Source organism: Budorcas taxicolor, chromosome 7 (assembly GCF_023091745.1).
Source record: "Budorcas taxicolor isolate Tak-1 chromosome 7, Takin1.1, whole genome shotgun sequence".
NCBI lineage: Eukaryota > Metazoa > Chordata > Mammalia > Artiodactyla > Bovidae > Budorcas > Budorcas taxicolor.
Window position 1 is genome coordinate 67,405,963 of NC_068916.1, and position 18,295 is coordinate 67,424,257.

Sequence of the window (18,295 nt, forward strand, 5' to 3'; positions counted from 1 at the left end):
TTCTCCATTGAATTAGCCAATTCACCACTACAGTACACTATGGCAGGGTTTGCCCTTCCAGAAACACAGAGCTTCCAAAGAGCTTTTTTATTCCCCTGTAAGACAGAATGAAAGTGTTAGTCACTCAGTCAGTGTCCAACTCTGTGATCCTATGGGCTGTAGCTGGCCAGGTTCCTCTGTTCATAGAATTCTCCAGGCAAGAATACTGGCGTGGGAGGCCAGTATTCCCTTCTCCAGGGAATGCTCCCAACACAGGGATCGAACCCAGGTATCTTGCATTGCAGGCAAATTCTTTACCATGTGAGCCACCAGGGAAGCCCCAGAGAGAGGATAGTGTGTCAATCAAAGAAGGGATGGTATAAAAGGAAGGAGTCAAAGAATAAGAAAAAGCTTTTGAAAATTACAGGTACAGTAGTAGAATTTTTTTTTAATCAGCAGAAATATTGGAAATTTAAAGCTGAGGTTATTTCCGAGAAAATAGAACCTAAAGGAAAGGATTCAACATTAGAAGGAAAAAGAAAGCATTTTTTTACATGAAGCATTTATCTGGTCTACAAAAAGAAAAAAATAGTGGGCCAGAAAGGAAAAGGAAATGTAATTAAAGAGCTTGATTTCATTTAGCTGTGGACAGTATACACATAACCTTAATAATGTAGATTCTGAATATTGATTTGACCAAAATTATATGCAAGAGTCCATACCATTGCAGAAATTCAGTGGCTAACATCTAAAGCCAATCAATCAAGAGAGAGCTCAGAGCATATTTTGGGCCACAGGGAGGGAAGTACCTGAAGGAGAATCCTGGCAAATTGAAAGCTCTTGTGACGGTAAGAGATATGAACCACTGCTCTTCAATATAAGCTTTGGAGTATTTGATGTTTATATAGACTGTCTTCATATAAGAACAGATAGTTTCAAAATGTCAGCATGATGGAGCCATTAAGTGTTCAAATAGCTACCTGCATACAGTAACCCCTGGAAAACACTGTGGGACAAATAATGTTTATTGAGTGGTCTTGAGTCTTCAAGAAAAGGTGTGATTCTGTTCTGCTTGTTCTGCTTTAGAGAAGCAAATTAATGGGGGTTCTTATCCATCCAAATGCTAGAGGCTTTAGTTGTTTGAGGAGAGTCCTGATGTGGACTGTCCTGCTGTCTCGAAGTGGGGGAGGTTTCACGTGCCTTCTTCCTCATGCCCCACACAGCTCAGCCTGTGTCCAGGAGAATCTGGGCTGATTGGCCACTGACTGACTTGCCCAGGTCCAGATCTCTGATAATCCACAGCCCAGTTTTGGGTCTACCAGACTCCTTTCTAGTAGGTGAGGCTAAGCCTCCCCCTGGTCTCCCACAAGCCCCTTGTCCTTGGATGGTTGCCTTGAGGTTAGTTAGGGAAATTCACTGGCCCCAGAGCAGGCTGTCCTGCAGCAGAAATTAACCTCCCCAGCCCCAGGGGCTACAGTGGGGAGCGGGAGGGAGAAAGGAAATAGAAGCAGCTAAGTGGGCAGAATTTAGTGTCTCCTCAGACAGGGAAGTGTTTCTCTTACTCATTATGATACCAAGAGACCCCAGGGGTGTTTTCTTGGCTGCTTTTCCCTGGTTTAACCTCAGTCAGCCAAAGCAGAGAACAAATATGGCACTGACCCAGCTGTCAGGGGAGGCACTTCAGAGTTTGTTAGCTGGTGGTTCCTGCTGTTTTCCCAGCAACCTTTCTGTTATCAGGTATTTGGGAGGATCACAGCAAGATGTCCCAGGCTAGAAGGAGGCTTTTTGTTTAAATCCTGATGTAGCAAAGACTGTTTGCCAGCGTGATCAAGAGATCAATTAATGCTAAGGTATTATATTTTGACATAGCAATAAAAGGGAATGGCTGGCTATATTTTATCTCTCACTGTAAACTTTGATCAAAGCTGTTAGGAGATTTGTTTTTTTCTCCTCAATAGAATTTTGTGAATATTAAGGACAGGCAGGTACATTTGAAAATACTGGCATCTGAAAGATAACAGTGGAAAACTTGCAACTATAGGGAGATCCTTTGAAATCTGGAAACAGAATAGTGGACGTAGAAGATACCCAAAACTTAGTTCACAGGTGGATTGTAAGGATGAGGATATACAAAGAAAGGTCATCTTCCCCGCCCTCCATTCTTTCTTTCTCCCCCAACCCCCTCCTCCTCCTGCCTCTGTCACTATACTGCCCTGTCCACCCTGTTCGCCAACCTTACCAACTATAGGGGACTTACTGTGTGCCTGGAACGTAGAAGGTTAATTACATATAGAATTTAATAGTTGTAATCAGATGTGTATTTTAATAACTTAATAATAATACGTGCAACATCACATATCAAGAAACTTGAGACAGAACCCTTAACTTGCTCAGTCAGCCAATAGGAATGCGGTAGAGATTGGAAACTAGGTAGCTTGACTTCGGGGCTTCGACTGTGTGCTTGGCTCATAGAGAGGGCTCGGTTGTGTTAGCCCCAGCTGCTGCTGCTGCTATCAGTGTTGCAGAGAATGAACCAGAGAGCAGTTAGGTTGCTCAGAATCACACAGTGGTCAGTGACTGTGGAGCTTATACAGCTCTCTGATTCTGGGTCACCCCTCTCTCTGCAGCATCAGGTTGCTCAATATATGAAGAGTTAGTACATTAACTTCTGGAAACCTATGTCCCCCTTGGAGTTTCCAAGTTCTGAATTCTCACATTGCTTGAACTTAAAAAGCTTACCTTTTAAGTTTTCAGTAGAAGAGTTAAGCACTGCCAGAAGCAATGGCAAAGACAAACAATTTTTGGTTAATATTTGTTTTCTAACAGGGGAAAAAAGAACTGTGTCAACTTTAGATTCAGTGTATTTCTTCTTCCCTATTCCAATTAAAAAAACAGAACAAAAAAATATTCTTTATTCACCAGGAAAAATTTTAATTTTAAGCCATTAATGGAGGGTGGGGGTCAGTGAATCAGTGGTTGCGTGGATGTGGCAGTTCTCTCTTCCCTCAACACTAGGACAGGAGCCCTCACTTAAGGTTAGCTGGTTCCTCAGGGCTTGAGTGAGTCGTCCATCCATTTTAGCAGTTAACCTTGGCTGAGAGGGCCCTTGGCGCTAACCGTCAGTGGGTGGACAATGCCTGGGTGGTGGCCGCCCCACGCCCCTCTCCGCCTCTTGCAAAAACAACTCAGACCTCGACCTGAGCTGCAGTCAGCACAGCCTTGCCTCTTCACCATCTCCAGGCACAGGGCTGGGCCCACGAATCGCCAGTTTTAGAAGGAAAAAGAGATGAGAGAGTCCATAATCTTTCTTGTTTTTCCATTCCAACTTGGGAAAATCCTATCCTACCTTGGGAAATTCAGCTCACACATGACTACCCCCTTGGCTTCTCTCTGCGCGTCCTTAAGCCAGGAATAGCCTCACGCTTCAGGAACGTCTCAGCACGCCGTTTGCCACTCTCTAATCACCCTTGCCGTCCCCTGCCTGGTATTGTAGGTGTGTGTGCTGTGTCATTGTTCCCATTGGAACGTAAGGCTTTGAAGGTGAAGGGGGTCTTTCCCATCTTCATTTTCCAAACAATTCATGGCACAGTGGTTTCTCTGTATTTGAGACTGAATCCATAGTGGCTTTACTAAATTTTCTGGCAGATGCCATGTGAGAGAGGGCTGCAGAGAGAGGGGTGACCCGGAATCAGAGAGCTGTATACGCTCCACAGTCACTGACCAGTCATGGCAACAAAGGTTTGAAAAGATGAGGATGACTACCCACAGTCTTTTTTCTAATAACAACTATCTGGTTACTGACATATTCTGTCAGAGATTCATCCTTTGTTTTATAGCTTTAGTTTATTCCAAGCAAAGAACATCTAAGTTGAGGGTTGACAAACTATGGCCTATAGCTGCCTGTTCTCAAATGGCCAGTGAACAGAGATAGTTTTTGGTGGTGGTGGTGGTTTAGTCGCTCAGTCGTGTCCGAAACCTTGTGACCCCATGCACCGTAGCCTGCCATGGGATTTTCCAGGCAAGGATATTGGAGTGGATTGCCACTTCCTTCTCCAAGGGATCTTCCCAACCCAAGAATTGATAGTTTTTAGTATTTTTAAAAGGGGGGAGAAGGGGGAGGGGGGAGAAGAATGATATTTTATGACATGGTAAGATTATATGTTTAAAATTATATGAAATTCAATTGTCTTTGTCCATGAAGAAAGTTTTATTGGAATACAGCCATACCCATTTGTCTACATATTGTCTATGGCTGGTTTGCGCAAAAACAGCAGATATGAGTAGTGAACACGGAGACAATATGTCCCACAAAGCTGAAAATATTTATTATCAGGACCTTTATAGAATAAGCACGCCAGTGTTTGTTCTGAGTCATTCTCAGAAATGTCTGCCACCATGTGAAAGAGGAATCAGGTGCTCTTTTCGATAAAAGGGAGATGGATTGAAGGTAGAGGATGCCTGGAAGAAAAAAAATCTGAATAAAGAAAAGGAAAAAGGGGAAGGCAGAGGTCTTCTTGGAGATGCTGGATCTCCTGGGTTGTGTGTCCACATGCGGTAAACATCCCTACAAAAAGCAGACCATCCTCCCGCAGCGCACCTGGATTCTCACAGCTGGTGGACCTGCTGGAGGGGTGGACCTAGTGTTCACACAAGCCTTTGCTCTCCACTGAGGGCCCTGCATGATTAATCTGCAGAAACTGGTGAACCAGAGAGGGTGAAATTAGGAGACTGTCATCATTCCAGATCGTCCCGTGTACCAGAGCTAACGACCATCTACAGCAAGAGCTAAAGGGCTCTGTGTTCTTAAAGTATTGGATTCAACAAATTTGGGTGTATATGTGTATATGAAATGTCTTTTGAGTGTATCTGTCTATCTGTGTGTCTCTTTGGGGAAAATCCATTTTGGCTGAATGCCAATTAATTATCATATATGTGGGGATGACTAAACAACTAGGATTTTCAAATAAAATACATCAATTCGAATTTTATTTCCCAGGTGGTTCAGTGGTAAAGAATCTGCCTGCCAGGCAGGGGATGCAGGTTCTATCCTTGGGTTGGGAAGATCCTCTGAAGAGGGGAATGGCAACCCACTCCAATATTCTTGCCTGGGAAATCCCATGGACAGAAGAGCCTGGAGGGTTATAGTCTATGGGATTGCAAAGAGTCAGACACGACTTAGCCACTAAACAGCAAAAAAAAAACACAAAGATCAGTTCAGCCCTTGGAGAGTTGGGATTACAGTTATTTAGAAATCTTTTGTCACCATCTATAAAATAAAAAACTGAATCTATTTTATAGTGTAGGGAACTTTATTCAATATCTTATAAGAACCTATAATGGGGAAAAAAAGAAATCTGCTATTTTCATGTGTTTCTCTTATTTTCTTATTACAGGGTAACGCCCTCTACTTCAAATCTGCCAGAAATGTTACAGTGAACATCCTCAATGAACAGACTAAAGTACTAACTCAGCTGATAACAGGTAAGAAAAGAAAGAACTCAGCAGGGCCTGGTCCAGGCTAAGCACTCAGAAAGCATCGAACGGAAGGGTGAATGAAGCACCATGTGACGGATCTAAGAAGGAACGTCTGCTCACACATTTTACAGCCTCAGAAAAGAGAACAAAGCATGTGTTCCATGATGCTACTCAAGGGTAGAGGCTCATTCTATACACACATTTAACTTATGCAAATCTGATGATACTCATTTAGAGGGGAGGGAGGAAGAATAAACAATTTTTCATGTAGCATGGCCCCTAAACACCAGCCAGCTGCTTCAGCTGGTGCTCAGCCACAGGGAAGCTCTCTCCTCCAGTGCTGCAGGAAAAGCTGGCTGTGTTGGATTAATTGGGAGATAGCACAGCATATACAAAACCGTGCACATCATACTTTATGGATTGTAAAAGGGATTTGTAGTGATAGTTTGAATCCGTGCCCTATTTGCCCTACATGCTGACTTTGAACCTAGCTCCATTGCGAGCTGCAGCTGTATTCCTCCCCCACCCCGAATATGTTTCTGTGGTTCCTTTTAATAGAGCAGATCTGCTTCTAACAGCCATGGAAAGCACTCAGTGGGGTTTAAGCTGCATAGTCCTGAAATTTAAACAAGGTTAGGTTATTCACAATAACGACTCTAATGATGAACACGGGTCTCATGGTCACATAATGTTTTGGGTGGTATTACCCACTCTGTAGGTTATGAACAGCAGCAAACAGGATCCTCTGTGTACCCCCACAGCAGATGGGAGAAAGGGACTATGTCTGAATGGCATTGTTAGACTTCCAGACAGAAGATGCCATTTGTTTGGCTTCAGGGCTGAGAGAGAGGTATACAGATGGACATTTTGAGAAGCCAGTTGCCTGAATGTCCTGATAGATAACTGGGACTGAAACATCTGGAGCTCCACTCATCAACATGCCACAGGGAGGCAGGTGCCTTTGTGCCCAGACTCTCACTGGGGCAGGGGTGGGGGAGTGTGCCTCACTCTACCGCTGCAGGATGTGGGTGTCTGGAGGGACGCAGTCAGCCGGTGGGTGACTTGGACCAGCTCCCACTGGAGGAGCTGCTGTGGCAGAGCCCGAAATCCATAAACAACAAGCTCTCCAGCCAGCGCCCGGCTCAGTGGCCTGGCTTCTCTAACATCTGGCCCGCAGTCACGATGCTAAATAATTAAATAAACAGCTTCAGTAAGCAGTGATTTAAGCAGCATGTGTGAAAATTGCCTCCAGGAGGGAAATAAATCCGACCTCCAGCTCCCAGATTCCTGTGTTCAAAAGGAACTTATTTAGCCTGTTGATCATTTGCCATTTATTTGCAGTGGGAGATTTGGTTGACTTGAGAGATTTTGTTTTGATAAGGCTGGAATTGGATGCATGACTGTTAGGAAGAGTCAGTCTCTCTCTCCCTCTCCTTCCCCACCCCTCCCCCCATCCCCACTTCTTACTCCTCTTCCAGCTCCGCTCTTTTCTTCTCTCCACCCCTCTTCTCCCTCCCTATCTCTCCTTCTCCCTGGTCTCCCTCTGCCTCCCCCATTTCCTCCCTCTTCCCTCTTTCTCTAATTCCTTCTTTCTTCCTCCTCCTCCCTCCCCTTTCTCTCTCTCCTTTTCCTCTCCCTTTGTTCTCGCTTGTCCCTCTCTCCTCCCCCATCTTCTTTCTGTCTCCCCTGCTCAGGGAAGACCCCAGAGCAGAGACCCCTGTTTACCTCTTAAGGTAAAGCACAAGGTAATATCAAATGAGATGGGCTAAAAGCCAGCCTAGCACCAGCTGGTAGCAGACTTTCAAGATGCCTTCTAGAGTGGATAGTGCATACGTCTAAGTAGAATCTCCAAAACAGATAGCCAAGCACAGACTCCCTAAGGTTTTTCTTCAGGGTTCTCTTACATTGATACACGTGGTGGAAAGCACAGAGCAGGTCCAGGAGAAAATACCTCCTAAGGCCTGTTACACTTTGCGGTGCGCTTACCTGACAGCAAATGCTACCAGCTGCCCGAGCAGCCAGGTTTACTAAGACAGTCCTGAGGATTCAAGAGTTCTCCTGCTTATTACCTAATGACTGTCTCAAAAGCCCAGAAGAAATTCTAGTGTTGGCAATTCAGATGATCTTTTCACAAGGAACAATGTTCTAAACGAAGGTTAGGTTCCCAGGCGAAATCACAAACACATATTTGGCTCATGCCTCTGCTGGTTTAGCACTGCCTTGGTAGTAGGTGCAAAGGGAGAACCCTCTGACCTGCAGAGAGGAAAGCTGCAGAAGTCTGACACAGCATCTGTCCAGAGTGGGAAAAGGCCCCAGAATGAAGGGGATGAGGAAAGAAATGAAACTTCAAGGCCCCAGGTCCTTCCAGCTTCCAGATGGCAGTGGCAGGACTGGGACACGGCTGGTGCACCCTGATGGGGGAGGTGAATTGAGGAGGTGCTTCACACATAGACCACTGTCAGCAGAAAGGGATTAACTGAAAATGAGTTTCAGGTTACAAATTATGATCTTTTCCATCCCAGAGAGGAACAGTGAGTTTTCCGGGAGACCTCCTGAGTGGTCTCCAGCTCCATTTACTTTTCTCTGTAGAATTTTTTTTTTTTTTTAAAGATTTCACCAACATTCACAGAGGTTTGGCAGCCCCAGGTGAAATCAACAACAGAACAAACCATCTGCACTATGGAGCCAGTGGTCTCTCTTTGGGGTTTTGGCTAAAACGCCAACTGCTGAGCTTTATATACACAAATGATTCTGGCCCCAGGGATGAAGTCCCTTTTGAATTCTGAGAAGGCCTGAAAAACAAAATAACTTAATTGTCTTGTGTTCTCTGTTAGCTGTCATCTCTTCAGTACACGCACTTGCATCTCACACACCGTTAACAGGTTCAGAGAAAACTCAGCTTACACACAGGCCAGTGTCCTTGACTCCTTGGGAGTATGTCTCGTGGTCTTGCCTTGAAATCACAGTCCAGGTGTTTGTGTTCCCAAGTCATTACACCATATCTGAATGAATCCAGATTGGGCAAATTGCACTCACCCCATGCCCATGCTGAGATCCTTCATTCATTCATTCATTATCACTAGACTTCCTTATCTACAGTCTTCACCCTAAAAAGAAATAGTAGCATCCTCAAAGCATTTCCAAGTAATACAGGTTTTACTGAAGGTTTTGCTGTGACCGAGCGGATAGCTGCATCTTAGCCATCCTTAAGCAGCCTAATCCCAAACCCTCATTGTACACGTCTGTCCTTACAAGCCTCTCTCATCCTTGACTCTATCTTCCTAATACCTCGCATTCTCAAGAGCTCCTCTTCTCATTGCACCAGCCTCCTTTCCCTTTCCAGACAAGTAAACATGCATTTTCTGCCATGAAACAATTCTGAGACTGCAGTTCCAGATGCAGATCTACCGTTAGCTCACTTGGTGACCTTGAGGGAGCCCTTGGCTTTGCTGTCACTGGCTTCCCAGGTGGCACTAGTGGTAAAGAACCCGCCTGCCAATGCAGGAGACACAGGAGATGCAGGTACAATCCCTGGGTTGGGAAGATCCCCTGGAGGAGGGTTTGGCAACACACTCCTGTGTTCTTGCCTGGAGAATCCCATGGACAGAGGAACCTGGTGGGTTAACAGTCCTTAGGGTCACAAAAGAGTCAGACACATCTGAAATGACTTAGCACACATATTCTCACATCCAGCACAATGGCAGTTAGAGAAGACAACGTCTTAGTCCCATGCCATTTGGAAATGTGTGCCCTGTCTGCTGTTTCAATCCCCCACCCATTAAAGAGCTTCTCCAATGTCCTTTGTTTTGTCAGAGGTCCAGCTAAATTGACAAAATGATGTGAAAGCGGGAAGTTCACTCAGAGACGATCACCCTTCATTTATTTCAGTGTATTGAGAACATTACATTAGCAAAATGGCTGTGGTCATGACCCCAGTGGTGATGATCACAAGAGCAGCCCCCCTACATTTCACAGCTCTTTTCCACCTACAGAATTCTTTGTATAAACACAGTATAATTCAGTCATTTTAACCTTTCTTTGAGATGGATAGAAGCGATGGTAGTAGCACAATTTCAAAGATAAAGAAAATGAGGTTCCGAAAGATCAAATGATTTTCCCAAAGTCATATTACCAGAAAATGAGGAAGTTGGGACATGATTTTTACCTTCTGATGGTCTTCTGATAGTGCGATAGTCTTGCCAAAGAGTAGAGTGGCAGACAGCAGACATCCAGGGGCCGACCTGGCTCTATCCGCCAAGCTTTGGTGTTCTGTGTGAACAGAATTTCACAGAACATCAACATCAGACAAGGCCACTTAGTGGCCATGAAAGATAGGGACAAAACAAAAAGCAAACACAACTGTGATCATGTCTGAGCATAGATTAAAAATAGAAACGTTTTTCCAAACCACAAGAATGACCAAACTATCCTCTGTCCCCCTCTAATATGAGTGACTGCTGTTTATCTCTTACAGTTTTAGCATTGTTCTGGTCCTCCCTCCTCTGGATAAGATTTACTAAAATGCTAATCATAAATGTGCTGTCCGTTCCTGACAGTATCTAATCCAGAACCTAAAGCCCTTCCCTCACATAACCTATCATAAAGGGCCAGATCCTATAAGTTCTTTCTTCTTGATGAGAAACTCCACAGTTCCGCATGGTGTGTGTTCTCTCTTATGGCCATGAGCTAAAAATCCAATTTGTTCAACTCCAGTGTATTCCTAGTGATCTTTACATGGAAGGCATTGAAGGCCCTTTCATTACTACTTTTTACTAATAAGTGACACGTCTTGAAAAATGACTAGATTAAAAAAATGCTACGCAATTTTTTTCCTCCACATCCAGGAGTTCCGCATTCTTGTATTCACCAACTAGAACTAGAAATATTTGGGAGAAAAAAATTCCAGAAAGACCCAAAAAGCAAAACTTGAATATGCCCCCATGCTGGCAACTGTTTACATAGCATTAATATTTTATTTACAGCTATTTACACAGCATACATTGTATTAGGTATCCTAAATAATTCAATAATTTAAAGCATGCAGGAAAATATGTATAGGTTATATGTAAATATCATCCTGTTTTATATAAGGGACTTGAGAGTATCCATGGATTTCAGTATCCAATGGTATCCTAGACCTAGCCCCCACAGATACTAAGGGAGAACTGTATCAGAATCCCCTGGGCAGTTTTGCAGAAAATATAAGCTTTCTGGACTCTACTCTCAAATTTCTTTCTATATGAATTTCAGACCAAAAGATAAATTCCTTTTTGATCTCAGGTAGGATCACTGAGGATGATTATACCCCTAGGTTATCCTGATGCATTTCTGTGGTCGAAGTTTTTGGAACCTTCTGAACGTCTGGTATTTAGGTAGCTCCATTTCTTTAAGAATTCTAACACACTAACCTGTTCTAATTTTTCTGTAGTACCTAAGGAGAAGGCAATGGCACCCCACTCCAGTACTCTTGCCTGGAAAATCCCATGGATGGAGGAGCCTGGTAGGCTGAAGTCCAAGGGGTTGCTAAGAGTTGGACATGACTGAATGACTTCACTCTCACTTTTCCTTTCCTGCATTGGAGAAGGAAATGGCAAGCCACTCCCGTGTTCTTGCCTGGAGAATCCCATGGATGGGGGAGCCTGGTGGGCTGCTGTCTATGGGGTTGCACAGAGTCAGACACAACTGAAGCGACTTAACAGCAGCAGCAGCAGTAACTAAAACTCTCTGTGGTTTTCTGTTTGATTTACTAATACATGTTTTAATGTATATTGGCAGGTAAGTGCTGAGGGATCAGGGACTTTGTCTTCCTTTCACCACTACTATAGCCCCAGCTTCAAGCATAGCATCTGTTGTTATAGATAAGCCCTCTAAAAGTTATTTTTTATTGAGTGAAATTCCAGCATGAAAGATTCAATAGCTTTCAAGACAATTACAATATATTATAGCCTCTTCTGCTAGAAGATGAGTTATATACTTGTCTGGTGTCAAAAACAGCCAGTGGGTCAAGGGTAAAGAATGAGACAGATTTCAGCTGAATTTAAAGATGCCCTTTTATGAAAGCAGAGAGCACTCACCACCTCTTGAAGAACTGGCATGTCTTTGGCCAGTTCCAGCAGTTGGGGCTGGCCAAAAAAATGCCAGTCCTTCAAGAGGTGGTGAGTGTTCTGTGCTTTCATAAAGACAAGCCAAAATCTACAGTATTTGACAGTAATTTGGTGGTTAGCTGAGGGAAATCTCATTCAAGCATTAGTTTGGAGGAAGGAGCTGATGGTTTTTAAAATCAGCTGGAGAGCATATGATTAAAAGTAATTGACAAGACATGGCTAGAGTCACGAGGCTGGTTGTCACGGCTGACTTCTGAAAACCAATCCACTTACATTAAAGTCCAATACAATCTTGTCAGATGTGTATGTTCTGTGAAAAGCTCTTTGAAATTGAATGTAGTGGGACTAATGTATTCTTTCTCTCCCTCTTCTAGGGCCAAAAGCCATCGAAGCTTATGGCAAAAAGTTTGAGGTAAAGACGGTTTCTGGAAAATTGCTCTTCTCTGCAGATGACAATGAAGTGGTAGTAGGAGCCGAGAGATTACGAGTTTTAGGTAAGGAAGCTTCAGTCATTGAACTGGTTTGATGCTACTGTGTATATTTTAGAGGCACAGTGAAATGGTGTCTAGAAGAGTGATTTAGGCCAATTACTTATCAAGGTAATTTTACTGTCATAAAACAGGGAAGAGGAACCTCCCAGCTTTCACCTTGAAAATTTCTCGAATCATGGGTCTTCATGGCATGCCTGCTGGCACCAAACTTCCGGTGGGGATGTGTGCTCATATCAAGAAGTGCACTAATCCTCACAGATTGACAGTCCTACAAGAAGCAGTCAAGACTTGTATACATTGTTATCATGATCACCAAACCAGGTTATAAATTAAGAGTCACCTCAGAAACTTCTGAAACATTGAGGTTCATAGAGCCAACTGTGAACCACTAAATTAGAAGTCATGGTGGAAGGACCCAAGAATTTATTTGTAAAAACATTTGCAGGAATTTCTTTTTTGGGTCCACTGTTGAAATCATTGAATTTGACTGTGCACTGAAACAGTCTAGCAGGGTGGGTTTAAGAGTTCCTGTCCTAAACCTGGCTCTTCATTCCTGCCCTGTCACCTACTAACTGTGTGAGTTTAGACAAATTAACAACATCACTGAGCCAGTTTCTTTTTCTTCTCAATCGAGCTAAGAACATCTGCCTTCTCAAGTTCTCCCTAGGGTTCGATCGAATCATGTTTGATCATATTATACACACTTATCACAGTGCCAAACACAAAATGGTGTTCATTCAGTGGTAGCTGTAGGTACTGCTGCTAATACTCATGCTGCTATTAATACTAATCCTGCTTTTCCTTCTCTTGCTCCCTAAGAGTTACTGAAACATACCAGTTAAACGTTCAGACTCTGGAATTAACCCATCATTTTAATCCTATCTCTATCCTTTACTAGCTGTGTGAACCTAAAGCAAGTTATCTGACTTCTCTGTCCCTGTTTTGCTCACCTATAAAGTGGGGGTAATAGAAGTATCTACCTTCTGAGATTGGAAGGATTGAATGAAATAATCTATGTAAATTTGTTAGTAAGGTGGCTAAAAAAATAGGAAGTGATCACTAAGTACTAGCTGTTATTATCTTAAATTATGTTATTTTTGCTTGAGCTTATTGTTTGTTGTCTGCATTATTAGCTATTGGAAGAAGTTGCATCTTTCTTCTCCATTAGCGCTGTGTTCTCCTGGTCGTCACCTCCACCCTCAGTCCGTCAGTTTGGTCGGTCTGTCTATCTCTCTGGTATAACATACATTCATAGCTAACTTTCTTGCTGGATGACTCAAGTTTTCATCCCCAGACCCAGCATCTTCCCTGAGTTCTAGGTCTTTTTCAACTAGGTCTATTTCAAACTGAGATCTTGAATACCTAGTATAATAGCACACACACACAAGCACACAAAAACACACCCCCTCACACCTCTACTCTCCCACTTGTATTTACCCCCTTATTTCCCCATCACTCTAACTGATCCCATTTTGCTTCCCACTGTCAGTTTCAAAACTTTAGCATCGTTCCAACCAGCCTCAGGCTCAGCAGAGTCAGCAGGTGGCCATGGGCATATCCTGACAGAGCTCAGTGGCATGGGAGGGCCAGGTACAGAGGCAGTGAGCCAGGGGTGGTCTAATCACTTATCAGGTGCTCACTGGAATGTAATCTGGAACAACTGCTTTCGTCTTTCAGGGCTTTGCTTCTCTCTTGTCTGTAAAATGAGAATTGTCTAGAGCAGAAGTTTCAAGCAGTTTTGTTTTTTTTTTTAATTTGGCAACAGAGACTTTTAAAAATAAAATTTCATACCAAACCCCAATCAATAAAATATGTAAAAGAAGAGCACTGCTCTGGGTTGTGGACGGGGCTTTTAAGGTTTAAAGGTGAAGTTGTGTAGCGTCATTGTTCCCCACCCCCTTGCTGTCGGGAGGCCTCTTAGAACTTATTTATAAAGGCCTTTAAGTAGATAGTCTTTAAAAAAGAGTAAAGTCTACTGACCACTTGCTATGATCCAAGTGCCACACTTTGTGTGCATGATTACCCTTAGACCTCACCAGCACCTTTTGGGGCAGGCACCCTTCTTATCACCCTCATTTTACAGAGGATAGAGCTGAACTGTCGGAAGGGGTGAGCCATAGGATTCACATACAGGTATCTGAATGCAGACTTCTTCTCATTAAAGCAGTATATTTTGCTGCCTTGTCAAATTGGTCCCTTGTTTAGATGAGTGAACTAAGGTGAAGAAACTTACCAAGATCAAGTACCAGTAAGTGGTGTGACTGTTGTTCACATTCTTGCCTATGAACACTATCCTCAATGCACATGGCTACCTGTAAATATAGCTCTAGGATCTTTGCCAACTCTTAAACGATAATTTTTTTCTATTATTCATAAAATAGCACTTTCTATGTTAGTTCTAAGTTTTTGTGGAAAAAACAAAAAAACACAGAAACTGTAGGTTATCTTTTTATTCAAGAGCATTTTGCTATTTCAGCTCTAAAGTATTTACCCAGGGAAAAAAGTGCTGGCATCTCATGCCACAGTCATTTTTTAAAAATGGTGTTTGGCACTTCACGTTAGTCTCTGAACCTTCATGAGTCACCCCATTACTTTAAAACCTGACTTTGCAAAGATACTTTAGATGTCCAAACACTGTGGTTTCATCTTTGTATATGAAATTCAATGATGGTATTACTTAAGAACTCCCCTCCTCCATCGTGACATAAACTAAGTGTTGGAGATAATTGTAGTATTTGGTTGCCTGAAGGCAGGTGAATAATTTTGCTGCTGTTGTTTCTTATGCTGGTGATATTTCACTTGCACAATGATTTAGGATAAATCTGTCTCTCTCCATCATCAGAAGCATTTGTTTTTGTGTGTGTGTGTAAAAATCTCAAAAGGAAGCATCATAATAAATACCATTGCTGCTACCAGTGCTAAAAAGATGAGGAAATGACCACCCCACAAGTCTCACATCCTACTCAGTGAAATGAGCCTAGTGTGTTGCAGAAATGAGCTTCCTGTCATCTGGGATCCAACCATATGGTGTGGAACGAAAAGTTTAGGCAATTTCATTTTCAGCTTAATGAGAAGTTTGTCTTTTTGAGTCATCAGACTGCACAAGCTCTTGGGAGATTGGAGTCTGGATGCATATTTCATAGTAGAATCTAGCATACCTGGATTGTGAATCTTCACTCAGATATTCAGGAACTGAGTGACCCTATCCAAGTTTATTTTTCTCTTTAAGCTTTAGTTTCTACATGTGTAATGCAAAGAGAGAGGAACACAATAAAGAACGGAAGTAAGAATGAATGAATATAGTAAGAAACTTATGTAAATAAATCAGTTATTTTAGTTGAATAGTTGAGTAAGAATAAGCAGTAGAAGGTAATAATACTAAGAAAATAGTGTGTCTTAGATACAGTAGCTTAACCAGGGGCTCAGGCCAATTGCTTATGTTCTTCTATGGATAACCACACCCACCTATTCAGTTTTCAGGACGATGACCACCTTGGGCACTCTCCAAAAACCCTGAATAGTCTAGCTAAAGGACTAGTAAGCATACCTCATGTAGAACAGTCAGCTATCTAGAGTCTTTTACCCTGAAGAAGATGTGGAGGAATTGTGGAGGCAGACAATAGTTGCTGATCTTTCATAATGTGCATTTTTCCTGGGTAAAGAAATCAGGCAAGAGCTGCTTAGTTGAGTAGCTGAAAGAACAGGTTTAATCCTGATTTCTGTCATTTGCTGGCCAGTGCCTTGAGATACATTACTTTCCCTTTCTAGGCTTCCTCCTCCTCTGTGACGTGGTGTCATTTGAGTCACGAGCCCTGACTCTCACAGGAGTTGTGAGAACTAGGTGGTACAGTGTATGTACTGAGGGTCCGCACACTATTTGGTCCTCAGTATGCTGACTGTTGTAGTGCTGGCGATGGGTTTTATTGGTCCACTTGAGCATCAGGGGACCCAACAAGTCCTAAACTTTTACATAGCTCTTTTAGGTTCTCAGAAAAAGGTACAGAAGAAATTGGCTTAGGACTTGTCGGAGTGATCAGGTATCAGTTAAGTGTGGACTGGTAGATTTTCTAGACCCAGCTAGGGTCAGAAAAGAAAACACCTTTTCAGAGTAGGAACTACTTATGAGAGGAACTGAAGGCCTGAGTTGATTTCCCAAAATTGTAGGGTCTTCCCTTTCATTCAGAGACAGTGATTCTAAGAGCATGGCCCTAGAATTAGGAGCATTGACTCTGATTTGCTTGTTTGACACATAAATTATCAAGCTCTACCCCAGACCTATTGAATCAGAAACTCAAGCGTAGGGCAAGTCCTAGGTGATTCTGATACAGGCTAAAGAACCACTGACCCAAGATAATCACAACTAAATAATTTTGCCACCACTTGGCTAGTAGCTCTCCATTGAGTTCATGCTCAGCTTTTTCCACTTTGCTCCCAAAATAAATATAACTAACACAGATTGAGGGCTTATTCTGTGCAAGATGCCAATCACTTGCACTGAGTACAAGCATTTGATCCACATCACAACCTTAGAGGAACCTGGCTCATCAACTTGATTTATAGAGGGACAAACTGTGGCCCAGAGTGATGTGAAGCACACCCAAAGTTGCACAAAGAGAAACTGGTGGAGGCAGGATCTGAATGCAGGCAGTCTTACCCACAGTGCCCGAAGACCTCTGTCACGTGCGTCTGTCATGTGTGTCTGTCACATGTGTCTGTCACGTGTGTCTGTCATGTGTATCTGTCACGTGCATGCATGCTAAATCGCTTCAGTCACGTCCGAGTCTTTGTGATCCCATGCACTGTCGCCTGCCAGGCTCCTCTGTTCATGGGATTCTCCAGGCAAGAATACTGGAGTGGATTGCCATGCCCTCCTCCAGGGGAACTTCCTGACCCAGGGACTGAACCCTTGTCTCAGGCATCTTCTGCATTGGCAGATGGGTTCTTTACCACTAGTGCCACCAGGGAAACCCCGACCTCCATCACGGAAGCCTCAGCTTCCCTAAATTCCATGACATGGAGCATCGCACCGACGGGGAAGGAGCACTGGGCAGCAGTTCTCCAGCTCTTCCCCTCCTTGCAGGCTTCGAGAGACACTGCTTTTCCCACAGTTCTCCCACATCTGTAACTGCTCCTCTGCTTCCTATACTCACTCTTCTTTCACCTACTCAGTGACGTGGATTCACTCCTGGCATCACAAGCAGACTTCCCTCCTGGTCACTTTGTTTTCTCTTTTCACATTTCTATGGAAAATCCTGTACTTACTTACACTTTCAGTAATTGCCATTTTCAGGTGACCCTCGAATCTGTGTTTGCCTTGAACTGTCTTCTCATTTCTAGTTCCAAATTTTAAGAGTCTGGACTTTTCTGTACGGAAGTATCCCATCACTTTCACTTCATCACTTGCAGCCGAGCTTACCCGTTGCCCCATCATACCCTGCACCTCTCTCCTGCCTGCCTTCCTGATTCTCCACATGGGCCTCATCCCCCTAGGCTGCAAAGTCTTACTTTCCTTCAGGTACCACACGCTGTCTTTCTTCCCATGGGCTTCAATGCCTTTGTCAACCTTAGATTTTCCATATTACAAAGGTGGCTTTTTTAGATCTTACACAAGAGAATTTAAGCTTATAGCCAAGTCTGCTCTTTTAATTACCAAACAGGTGTCAAATTAGCATGGATGATGAGGCATGGTACAGTTTAACTTTAATTACAGAACAAAGATATGAAATACCAGTTAGGAAGGTCTTTAAAAAGCATCAAATGTAGACATCATAAAAGCCAGCACATCTTAGAGGCATGTGCATGGAGACACCAGAGAAAACATAATTTTGATCTTCATTAATGACCAATTTCATTGAACAATGAATCGGACATTATAGCCTTCATAAACAAAGCACAATTATAAAGTGTTACTCTAATTGTTAATTAGCTCTATTTATACTCTAGATTAGTTTTTTAAATATGTCCTCTAGATGCCACTTGATGCTAATTATCCGAGTTACAGTATTATCAATTGAAAAACATTTTTAATTAAATCTAAAGCCATTTAAATTAGCATAAGATTTATATAAATTTAAATGTGGTCTGATGCTTTTTTTTTCTTTTTTAAGACCACATCAGATGATGCATTTAGCCATTTGAATTAGTTTTTGATGAGATTCTGTACTGCAGCCTGGCAATTGACAATTATGATGAAAAGAGGAGAGTGTTCTTAGTAGTATTTATTCATTAAATATATGTATCATATAT

The 18,295-nt window shown here is 42.8% G+C and overlaps 1 protein-coding gene across 2 annotated transcripts in view; it reads left to right on the forward strand.

The window, feature by feature from the left end:
- Positions 1-18,295, forward strand: part of SGCD (sarcoglycan delta) — a 613,120-nt gene that overhangs the window by 449,385 nt on the left and 145,440 nt on the right. For both annotated transcript variants that reach the window (XM_052644383.1, XM_052644384.1), the window contains exons 4-5: positions 5,373-5,460; positions 11,933-12,052. In XM_052644383.1, the coding sequence (XP_052500343.1) occupies positions 5,373-5,460; positions 11,933-12,052 (208 nt within the window). The remainder of the gene's footprint in view (positions 1-5,372; positions 5,461-11,932; positions 12,053-18,295) is intronic.